Source organism: Carassius gibelio, chromosome B9 (genome assembly GCF_023724105.1).
Source record: "Carassius gibelio isolate Cgi1373 ecotype wild population from Czech Republic chromosome B9, carGib1.2-hapl.c, whole genome shotgun sequence".
NCBI lineage: Eukaryota > Metazoa > Chordata > Actinopteri > Cypriniformes > Cyprinidae > Carassius > Carassius gibelio.
In genome coordinates, this window is record NC_068404.1 from 19,451,458 (window position 1) to 19,463,883 (window position 12,426).

Here is a 12,426-nt window from a genome sequence, read left to right on the forward strand (position 1 = left end):
CTATATCTATATATAGAGAGAGATAGATAGATAGCTTTGTATTCTTTAAAGAATTCTTCAATTTTGTTTAAAAATTCTCCTTAACAGGAATAATTGAGATGTTTAAAAATATTAAAATAAAGTTATATTAAATTGTAGTAATATTCCACAATATTACAGTTTTACTGTTCTCTGATTACATAAACGCAGCCTTGGTGAGCATAAGAGACTTCAAATAAAAATCTTGAAAGTTAGCGTCGATTAAGAGGAAACTTTACCCACGTATCAGTGCACTAGCTCTCAGTTTCTATTGCATACAGAAGTATGTGTGATACACAGCACCAGCGGTCGCTCTCAGACACATAACTGGGCACTGATCCCGGCTGCAGTCACACAGAGTCGACCTGCCACAGCTGCTGGGAAAAATACACAAAAACTCAACGGTAGAAGAGGAACCAAAAGTTTTCTATAGGCCCCTCACACAGAGAGGCCAAGCAAAAGAGCTGAGCTGGATGAGCAACACAGAGCAGAAGAGACAAAGGAAATCTTCACCACATAAAAGGAAATATATTTAAAAAAACCTAAAACACGCTCATACCGAAGAGCTGCTCCGTCATCGGCAGAGCCATTTACACAGCGCAGTTTGTCATGTACAGAACCATTCAGATGAACACACCGTGTGGTCTTTTCAGTTTGCAGGCCTCTTCCTCAAACAACTGCACAGAATAAAAATTGTATTTCTGAATCAGCATTAATACTCTCAAACGACACAATTCTGAACTCATTTTTATCCCGAACCCCGTAATCTTACAACAAATAAAAATGTTGACCATTTACAAACACATTTTACTACATGATTGGTAAAAATAAACTGTTTACAAAGTTGCCAAAATGCAAGGGATGTGCATAGGTCTTTTTTATCCCCCTCTCCTGGTCACCGGCTCCACCTGTTTGAATGTGTTCATCCAGACGAATGGAATGTTTTCTGCTGCGGGGGACGGTCTGAACACAGCTAACACTGACAGCATGGACGCTCGTGAATGTTCACATGCATGAGATCTCATTCAAATCTCTAAAACATTTATGTGCGTCTTTAGAGAGACAGTATCCACGTGTAGAGGAGGGTGAAATGGGAGAAACAAACCAAACAAAGGCAAAGGGTTGAAAGCTGAATGGCAGAGTTGTGCTAAAGCAGCTGGGCTCTGCCGCATGGATAATGTGGGATTATGTGTAATGGCTGAGTTAATGGACGGCTGGACAGATGAAAGCTGTGAGGATTCTGCTGTTGGAATACCACACTTTCAGTCTGGTACTAACAGAAATACTGGTAGACAAACTACTAAAATATTCCTTTCAGGAAAATGCATCATTTAGGATACTGTCTCTTTAAATCAAACGTCTACAAAATGTTGCCTCCTAGCTATATAGACATGACAATATTTAGTCATTTATTTTATTGATTTTTTTTCATTAATACAACACTACGTCTAGGTAGTCTGTGAGGGGCCAAGACTGGGCTCACTGCAGGTACATCGATCTTGCTGTTAGACTTCAGAAGTGGGCTTCTGTTTGCATCATGGGAAAGTTGCAAGGTTTTTTTTTCTTCCTTCTTCTTGCAGAGATGCACAACGTATGAGGTTATGAAGGGTATAAGGTTACAGGTCGGTTTGCTGTTTTAGTAGACCCAGGACACTGGAACCCACTGGGCCGTGGTGCAAACCAGGTCTATGGCTTCCTCCAGGAGCCGAATAGTCTCGTCAATCTCATTATTAATGATGGTTTGGTCAAAATAGTGTGCGTATGTCTTCTGGAGGATCTCGGACTCCTTCTGCAGCCTCTGTAATGACTCGTCCTGCAGCACAAAGAAGAAGAGTAAGCAAAAGTGAAGATGAGAGGGAAAAAAGGGCCTTTTGTAACGTGCCCATGTAAGAAAAGTTCAGTTATGATCCTTAAGATATAAATGGAGGATGGGAGAGTTGGGAAGGATGGTACTAGTGTATTTATACAATATCATTCAGAAGTTTGGGGTCGGTAAGATATTTTCACCAAGCCTACATTTCTTTAATAATAAAAGATAATAATACTTCAGTCTTCAGAATCACACTATCCTTCAGAAATCTATGTCTAAAACTGTTATATATATATATATATAAATATATATGTATATATATATTTGTTTTTGAAAATTGGAAAACAAGTTTTTTCCTGTGGATTTTGCTAAAATATTAATGCATTCTTGTAAAAAAAAGTATTGATTTCTTAAAAAAAAAAAAAAATATATATATATATATATATAAAAAAAAAAAATTTAAATTAAAAATGTAAAAAAAAATGTAATTCCTACTGACCCCAAACTTTTAAACGGTAATAAGTAGTAAGATGTGGATCAGGGTTTTCTTAAAAACAGCCTTCTGTCCAATTGACCTTAGTTATAAAGGTCATAAAGGAAGTGGACTTGTTTGGGAAGAGCTTTGTAAGCACTAGGATCTAGTTGACTTCCTGTCATACTCACAGGCAGCTTCCTGCACCATCTGGGAAGCTGAGCGTGATGTGAGGAAAGTTAGAAGAAATTATAAAACATGCCAAAAAAGGTGCATGCAACAAGAAAGAAAGAAAGAGCGAGCGGCTAAAGAGAGATGTAGCTGAATGAAAGAAGGAAGAGAAGTCAGGTGTTGTTCTGTCAGTGAGAACTCCTGATCTCACCTCGTTCATGCCAGGAGTGATGGTTGGTGCAGCAATGAAAACCACATAGGGAGCAAATTCAGCTGTCCGTAAAACCTTCAGTGCCTGAGAACATTTCAACACAAGACTGTTATTACACTACATCATATCTCCCCATCATATGTGTCTTAATATACTGTAACTGAGATATGGTATTCAATTATGATTAAGATGCAATCAAATTAGTCAGTTTTCTATATATAAAGTTTCAGCTTCTTCTTTTCTCCTGAATAAATGCAGAGGGCAGTTAAAGGTTGACCTGCGGCTCTACGTCCAGTATGGCTACGAGTCCCTGCTCATGGATCTTGCGTATTGTCTCCAACCGCGTGCCGTACATTGCGTCCTCGTGGCTGCCGTACTCCAGGTAATCGTTGTTGGAGATGTCCTGCATCATTTGGTCGTGGGATACAAAGAAATAATTCTTGCCGTTCTCTTCATCTTTCTTTGGAGGTCTGGTTGTGTCTTTTGGGACAGAAATTAGTTTGAGTTTGAGTTGAGCAGCAACCAATTGGTTGAGCAATCATGTGGACAGTTAGAGACATCGATTTGGGAAGGTTTCTTACGTGGAATGGGATAAGCAAATCTGTCTGGGTGTTTGGTGATGAGTGTGTTCTTGATGTGTCTTCGGCCAACACCGTGAGCACCTGGCAGTCGACAGCAAACCACACATGTAAGAGATGTGCTTCATGCCAACTAACTAAGGTAAGATGTGGATTTAAACCAAGATCTACATACATACCTAGTAAAACTAATGTTTTCCTCTTGAATGCTGGCAACTTCACTACTTCCTCATATGTGACCAGATCTAGTTGATCAAACACTAAAACAAAAACGAACACAAGATTATTATTTAATAGCAGGGAGGGATTGATCTTAAATTTCAAAAACGGTTTGCTGTTGTCATTAGACTTACAAAAAAAAAAAAAAAAAAACGGTTTAAACATAAAAAACAAATGTGGACTCTTACAAAGGAAAGGGGGATGTTTTTGGGTAATTTGTGTTTAGGCCGCTTATGTAATGCTACAGGCCTGATGGGGGATTTAATACTGTGTCTGACTGACATTCAATCTCCACCGCAGCAGTGTGTTCAAATGCAGCGCAGAAGCTGAGCTGAGAAAACACATCCCAGCCGCTCACACTTGGCATTTCTGCATATTCAAACTTGTCACCAATGTCAAACATGGAGATATTCTGGATGCACAATTCCCCTATTTTTACATTACCATTGCCATCATCTCATGCACGGTTAATCTTTAAAAACAATATGACTTTAATAACACTTGTTAACACTGTACATTATGATGTAATTCTGCTTAAATTTACTTAATGTTTGATTTAACCGCTTTGTGTTTTTTGGGGTCTGTAAATTTTTTTAAAAGAAGTCTAAGATTCACCAAGTCTGCATTTATTTGTATAAAAATACAGTAAAAACAGTTACATGTTTAAAATGACTGCTTTCTATTTTAATATAATCTAAAATATTATTTATTCCTTTGATGGCAAACCTGAATTTCTAACAGCCAGAAATCATTCTAATATATCTTACGGCCTCCTAACTTTTAAACAGAAGCATATTTATCCAACATAATTTATAGTGAATGTGCAAAGGAGAATTAAGAAGATGATTATCAATTAGTTTTCAGTCATCACACAAAGCCTCGATTGTTGCATGCATGGACTACTTCTATAGTGCTTTTTGCAGTTTTTATTTAAATTTTTTTAATCGCTATAAGTTGAAACCGACACCAGTTAATTTTCACATTCTATCACTAGTAATGCTAGCATAAAAATGAGAAACCGTCAGATGGGCTAAAATGATGATTCCTCTGAAATACGACTGCATTAAAGTACAAAGTATTATTTATTGCTTATGTGAACTACCACAAAGCTATATCACTAAGGCTTTTCTACCATGGTATTTCGGTTGCATGAGGAGTAAAACTGGCTGCAGTGTTCATGCGGGGCATCGGTGTGTGTGCAGGAGACAGTGAGTTGACTTGGTATTGGGAAACGTGAGCCATCTCTGTCATTTACATGTGAAAAGTGATTCAAGCACTCATCTATCTCTCTCAATAAATGCCTTAAATGATTCATGCACCTCTTTCACATGACCTTGAGTATGCAGCTCTTTATATGTAGGATATTTAATGGATTTGCACACAGAGAAGCCTCATGTTGTGCTGTGGGTCAGTGGATATAGGTGCACAGGGTTCAGAGAATACAGACTTAAAAATAAACTAAAAACACAAAGCACAACACAACAAAGTAAACCACGAATACCATACAAACATTCAAACACACACTTAAAAAAAGATCTTTGTTCTGTTGATTGAGAAAAATGACGGTTGCTAATAGGCAATGACGGTTTCAAGGTTAAAAAAAAATCACCGTGGCAAGGGCACTGAGTGAGACAGAGACAGACAGAGAAAGAGAGAGGTAAGCACAGAGGCTGTATGGCACAGCAACACAGTTACTTACATGCACAGAGGCCATTGGTAGATAGACAGCATGTAAAATGGACAGGGGAGGGGGTCATTGAGTTATGGCTCAGTTAACAGAACATCAGTAAACAAACACAACAACAAGCACACCCAAAGCTGTGATGCTGGAAGCACAGAGACATGATGGCCATCCGTGAGCTCGGGCTGCTCTGGATGGGCCGCTTTCAGAGCATGCGAGACGTCGCCGCTCTAACAATGAAACATGCCTCTGACATTCACAGCAATGCACTTGCATTATCAAGACCGGAATCTGAAAGCAGCCATTACACTGTGGAATTAAGAGCTGTTTCAGAAAATCTGCCAAAGTATTATAATTTACGGTCACAATATGAGTAATGTTCTATAACAGCAACGCTTTACATCATGACATGTGTGGACGTGTATATATTACATAATCATGTGGTAATGCCTATTCTTAGATAATCCAGTGAATTAAAAACTTGGCAGATGAAAGCTACATAATATTATTTATTTTTTCAGTCACACAAGCCAACAGACCGTATTATTCTTAACAAATGATAGTGATAGTCATGTCTACCAGAGTATAAACAAAGCAAAATGTCTACTGGCCGACACATTTCTACCATCGCTCTGTATCATTACAGCTCTCTTTGCTATGTGTTTACTAGATGCTTTCTTAGAGGGACAGTTCAAGTGTCCACCATCAAACCCACCTCCTTCAGGATTCATGCATGTATACATTAAAGTTCCAAAATTTGGGCTTTGTAAGATTTTGTTTTTGAAAAAAAAGTCTCTAATTAATTTGAACAAAAATGCAGAAAAAATAATGTGAAATATTAAAATCTATCCATCTATCATCACATATCTATCTATCTATCTATCTATCTACATCCTCTTTCTTCATTTATTCCGTTTTCTAAATTGGCATAGAAAATTCCAACAAAATTTGTTTTCTTTTAGCGGGTATCATGTACAATTATATTTTGACATCTTAACAAAAATAAAGGGATGGGAAGACAGGGAAAAAAGAAGAAACAAGTCATGGTGGTGGGGTTAGGGTTCAAATCTAACCTTAGAGTTAATGGGGGAGCATAACAATACTTCTTTTTATTAAAGATTCCTTTATAAAAATAAAGTTAAAAAACAGCATTTATTTGAAATAGAAATCATTTTTAACACTGTACGTTTCTTCACTGTCAATATTGATTATTTTAAAGTAGCCTTGCTATATAAAATCATTAATTTCTTTAAAAAAAACAAAAAACACCTACTAATCCCAAACTTTTTTCTGTTTTATGTTCATCTGCCAGGTTAATATTGTAAGTTCAGTCATGCCAAAAAGCAATAGCAAATCTCTCTGCATGATATTTATGCTTCATTCATGTATGTGGCATGAACTGTGCATTATGAGAAAAACAAGCAGTGTGAACAAACCTGTGTGAGACAAAATAAAAAACATGATCTTGTAGGTTTTTAATGATACAATGAAAAGTGGATTGAGAAGATGTGTGTCAACTCTGAAATTACTAGGATAGAACAGAGTAAAGGGAGGGGCTAAAAGGACATCAAAATTGTGCACACATTGAGCTAAGCCACAACTGAACTGACCTCCTTGTGCTTTCACATATAACTGAGAGAAGCACTTTTCTGGCCTGTAGATACACACCTCTTTAAATATAGGTCTGGTGCAATGTTGTTGTTTTGTCTTGAAAAGATGCAATTCTCCTTGTGAAAGACAAGTCCTTACCAACTGCTTCCTATTGGAAATTCCTATTTTACTTCAAAACCTGATCTGAACCTGCACATTATAGCTGGAAAAGCCCAAAGCACAACTGTTACAATGCTCCTTGCCTTAGACAAACCCCACAAAATCAAAACAGTTTCAGACAATTAAATAATCCTGGAGGAATTTGTATGAGACCTGAAAAAGGCTGTAATACCCCAAAGAGTCTCATTTCCAGCCTCACTGGCTGAGTGAGCTCAAATCAGACTCAGTAAAGTGGGGCACTGGGCTCTGGAGGGATTATTGTCTGATCTGCGCTCCCCGCCGCTGATGGCTGAGGGAGCTGTGCTCAACACAACACAGTCTATTTGATCATCTAAGTGATTGGGTGCTCAGAGAACACCGTGATTCCAGCGGCCCAGATCAGACCAGATCTACCGTTGGGCCTCCTTAGGCCAGAACCATTTGATGCAAGTAGGAAAATGCAGATTTAAATGCTTGGCTAACATATTTTTGAAATATTGTTAACTAAACATTAAAACAACTTTAACTTTCTCAGTATAACTGTGTTCAAACCAATTGCCATGATACTAGTAGACTAACTTAATCGCATAAGACAACAGCTGAATCTATGCCACAAAGAATTAAGGCAAAAGGGAATCCAACTCAATACTTGAAAGATGCACCAGGGAGTGCAGTTTCGACAGGGAACAGTAATGAAATAATAATATCAAAAATATTTCAAAAATGTACTTTGCCATTAGTACAATGATAAATCAAAGCGAATTATTAAATTTCACCAAAACACACTGCAATACTACACATTCTATGCATGCACCACCACAAAATTGGGTATTTTTTATTTTTAAAGATGATTGACATTTACGCTTACCAAGACTACATTTATATTTGATCAAAAATACAGTAAAAAAGTGAAATATTATAATTTAAAATTACTCTTTTCTGTTTTAATATATTCTAAAACGCCATTTATTCCTGTGATGCAAAAATTCTAATATGCTGATTTGGTGCTCAAGAAACATTTCTTAATATTATAAATGTTTAAAACATTTGTGCCGTTTTTGTTTTTTCTATAGACCATAATATGATTACTTTATAAAAAGAAAGCTAAAAAACAGCATTTATTTGCAATAGAAATATTTCTATTGTTAAAAGTTTTACTGTCACTTTTGATTAATTGAACGGGCTTTTTCTTTGTTATCAAAAAATAATAATCTTACTGACCTCCAACTTTTGAATGGTAGTGTACCTGCATTATAAACTTCCTTCAGAAACACTGCATTATACAACAATGCAGAATCAAGGTTGTGTAGCAAGAAAAGTTTGAACTGGCATACTTGAACTGAATGAGTTTCTGGCTTTATGATTCAGTGGAGTCACAGTCCCTGTATCTACAGGCGGAACTAACAAATCCACCTTTTGGGAAGCTCACCTTTAAACTATTCCACACCACTGGGGAGATCTTGACAAGAAGGAACGACGGTGTTGTTTAACATCCTGTGTGTTCGAAGGTAGTGACCTGATCCTGAGCCAAAACGACTCGCTTATATAAGATGTTAAAAGAGGTGGGGTTCACCATGCTTCTAACGAGATCATGTAATTGCCATCTTTCATAGTGTCAGGATCGATTTATATAGAGGTCGCAAAATCTGCATCCAGTCAAAGTATATCTGAAAACAAGAGGAGTACATCTGAGAGCACATACACAGGTGCATCTCCAGTGAAGGTTGTGTGTTGGTTTAGACCTGGAGCCACGATGAACACATGAACTTTATCCATGACATTTATGAGTTACCCATAGTAAAGACATGTTTTCTCTCCCATGGTCCTTTACCAGCAACCACACACTCTTACAGAAAACATGGGTGTCTGACTTATGGTCTTTGGATTCCCCATTAGAACACACACATAAACACACTTGTTGCATAGTAGTATATATATGCAGGTTTGCTCATCAGTGATAACAACCCAGGTTTCCACAGTGGCTGGCTTTAATGAGTCCCTTTGGTAATTGAAACAAAATGAAAGACTCTTAAGGGACTGTTTGGTCAGGGAACAGCAGGCAGAATCAGACATGCAGCTACTCGGCTATGTATTGGCACAAGTCACCCTGCTATTTGTGGAAATGCTGCAGTCAGGACCTCAGGTTATTTGAACCAGACAGCACAGGGCCAGGTTACCTGCCCATACCTTCCACTAGACACACAGAGACACTCCCTACAGCCTCGAAACTACAGTTTAAATCATTCAATGAAGACGTTTCTAACAACATCTGCTGACAACCATCCCATGAGGGTAAAGTCTGCTATTGCTGAAAAGCAGGAACTAATATAAACATAATACTAATGATAGACTGTCACTGATGTAAAAAAGACATACATGCATTCTTCCTGACAGTGTTCCACCTGGTCTGAGTTAGCAATGGCCATCAACAACATAGAGTTCTCTTGTGTTTCTGATCATATGAGTATCTGACAACAGTAATGATGTAACAAACAAACAAACAAACAGTCAATTCCAGCATTTGATCATATACAAAGAGATTCATTTACCAGGTCATTCCATAAAGTGGATCTCATATGAGCCTCTTTTTTATTACTTTATCTTTTTCTTCGATATGCTTGTCAGTAATGAACTAAATATCTTCTTTAATTATGATCTAAATATGCCAACCCTGTAAATAATATTTTTGTATAGTAAACAAATCCTAATTAAAAAAATAGATACCGTATTTATTCATCCAAATACCTGCAGTGTGTACAATTCTCTTGTTTCAAGTGTGTAATTTTAAGAGTGTAATTTCAATTTACAATACTTGTAATAAATGTCATATTAAATTGGAAAAACTGTTGGGTTTGGAGGTTGGGGTTGGTAAGTTTGTTTTTAAAGGTTTTAATGTTTGTAAGTCTCTCTTATTTGATTAAATTTGAATTTTATTTTAATTGTGAAATATTATAACAATTTTCTATTTTAATATATATATATATATATATATATATATATATATATATATATATATATATATAAACAATACATATAACAATACATCTTTTAGGAAAATTAAAAAGAACTGCATTTATATATATATATATATATATATATATATATATATATATATATATATATATATATATATATATATATAAAAATATAAAATAAAGCGTATTTATTTTGATTAATGGCACACTGCAACATTTGCAACATGTATCTGGTAGAATGCATAAAATCTTATTACATTTTTATAATGTCCTATGCATTCTATCAGATTAATGTTGAATACTGTATTGATTTATATTGTATATCAATTTACTTCTAAGTAGAACAGGCTGTCATTTTAAGAATGACCCTATTTTGTTTTAAGGGAAAAGTTCTTAAAAGTGAATGTTTATCATTAATCAATACTTGTTTACATCTCCCTGAGAGCTGCTATTTTTTGTGATGTCATACGTTCACACCAGTGTTAGAAGCCTATTCTTAGATCTCCAATAAGGAAGAGCTGATTGACCAAAATCTAGCTATTGTCTGTATGAAGAGAGAGGGAAGGTGCAGCAAGCCAATTGGAAACTCTACCTGCGTTGTGCTTTGCTAGATATTTGTCTTTGTACTGCTTTTTTTTCTTGCCAAACCAAGTACAGCTTGCCTGCTGTTCTTGCTTGGTTTTCTCCATGGCTATACAGGCCACCCGCCTAGAACAAAACAAACAAATAGATGTACATGTGGTTAGTGTGCTGGCATATCTGTTAGCCTTGATGATAGCACATCTTTGAGTACTGTATCTTCTGTCCCTTCAACCTCAATCACAGTCTTCTGGTTTTCAACATACAAACCAAAGAAATGACTGAAGTGGTGATTCTGCTCTAGGAAAGAACCTAACTCACCACTCCTGAAGTTCAGGTGAGGGAATCAGTCCTGCTGTGCCATTCTTGGTGTTTTCCAGTTTTCCTTGCCACCAATTATGGTCATCTTTGTTGATAATCTGGATTATGTCACCCACTCTGAAGCGAATCCCTGCCTCTTTACAGGGGATGAGGTCATCTTTCACCGGATCATACTCGAACTGCGCCCGTACATAGATCTGAGAAAAGACATAAGTCGAAGTCAGAAACACCCTACAGTGGCACAGACACAGCACAGGAAAGGAAGTTAGGGTACAAGAGGAGGTTAAGGTGCAACTGGAGGTCAAGGTACAAGTGGAGATCAGGTTTCAGTTGAGATGATAGGCATGCTTGGCTAAAGCTGCAGGGAATGAAAACTGAGCATGCTGGCAAACTGATGATGCATGTAAGTATATATGAGAGTGAGTTACGAGTCCTTGCTGGACATTTAGTGCAGTTGAGTACTGAACTGCAGTCTGAGGGTAGAGTGGTGTGTGACTCCTGGATTAAAAATAAATGACACTGAACTGACTGAAAGGGGCCTTTAAGTACAAACGTTGCAAAAATCGAGCTTAATGTTATATTTTCACACTGGTGATGTAATTGTTTCTGAGTCCTTGCTACATTTGGACTTGCATGGTTACACAACAGTTTTTCAGAGAAGCAGATTGGGCTTATTCTTTAAAATCTTACCTGTATGGAAAATTTATCCTTGATTGGAGGTCTGGAGATCTAGGGCATGAGAGTATTACAAACATCATGCAATATCATGGCACTGTGGCGGCATTAATACGGCACTGTTATTGGGGTTGGTGAGATGAAGAATGCAGCTATACAAGCTAACGTTCCGAAAAGTTATGGGTTGATAAAATGGAACAAAGCAGGGTGGAGATATCGTTCATATATATATATCACTCTGTTCTCATCACTAGGAACATAGCAGATCATTTCCAGCACTCAGTGATGCACTTCAGGCAACACAGATGGACCCGTGCTGGCAGATGGCGCCCTCTGCTGATTGTATGTCTCCCTTTCTACTTCTCATCCTATGAGGACACAATGCTTAAAGGCAAGGACTAGAGATTAGAAGAACAAATTGTGATGGGCTTTCTGATTCCACATGTTCTCAGCTTTTTTGATTTGCAGGGTAATCTAGATGGGATGTGAGAGGAAACACACACCACTCTGTAGCCCAAGGCAAGTAGAAAAGCATGAGACTGTATGGGGTTAGGATAAGACAGACACACCAATCTAACATGTCCCTTTTTATCTAAGATAAAAGTTAACAGGGTCTGAATAATAGTTGCCTTGGAGTTGATATGATTTGTAAAAAGTTGGTTCAAATGGGTATTTTTAAGAAAACGAATTGTCTTTTTCATATCTTTAGTGTTATCTATTGTTTGTGAGGATGCTCGTCACTACAAAGATTTGAACTTAGATATGAATAAAACATTTAATTAATAAAATAATTTATTTAATAAACATTTATTTTTAAATGGAACAAAGGTAAAATGCAGTGAAACTAGTGAAATTTAATTCAAATTTCATATTTTGATATTTGATATTTTCTCAACTGGTTCAACGCATAGAATAACCCATGTGTAAAAATAAAAATTAATGTTAAAATGATAATCCCCCTAAAATT

At 36.8% G+C, this 12,426-nt stretch overlaps 1 protein-coding gene across 14 annotated transcripts in view; it reads right to left on the reverse strand.

Moving 5' to 3' along the window:
* Window positions 1-526: 526 nt before the first annotated feature.
* caska (calcium/calmodulin-dependent serine protein kinase a) overlaps window positions 527-12,426 on the reverse strand; it is a 158,087-nt gene continuing 146,187 nt past the window's right edge. For 5 of the 14 annotated variants that reach the window (XM_052564422.1, XM_052564424.1, XM_052564426.1 and 2 more), the window contains 8 exons: window positions 11,475-11,513; window positions 10,785-10,981; window positions 10,477-10,592; window positions 3,440-3,520; window positions 3,264-3,344; window positions 2,960-3,162; window positions 2,683-2,766; window positions 527-1,831 (listed from right to left, as the gene is read on the reverse strand). In XM_052564422.1, the coding sequence (XP_052420382.1) occupies window positions 1,655-1,831; window positions 2,683-2,766; window positions 2,960-3,162; window positions 3,264-3,344; window positions 3,440-3,520; window positions 10,477-10,592; window positions 10,785-10,981; window positions 11,475-11,513 (978 nt within the window). In that variant the 3' untranslated portion in view covers window positions 527-1,654. The remainder of the gene's footprint in view (window positions 1,832-2,682; window positions 2,767-2,959; window positions 3,163-3,263; window positions 3,345-3,439; window positions 3,521-10,476; window positions 10,593-10,784; window positions 10,982-11,474; window positions 11,514-12,426) is intronic. The other 9 variants (XM_052564427.1, XM_052564430.1, XM_052564423.1 and 6 more) reach the window with 3 other exon arrangements.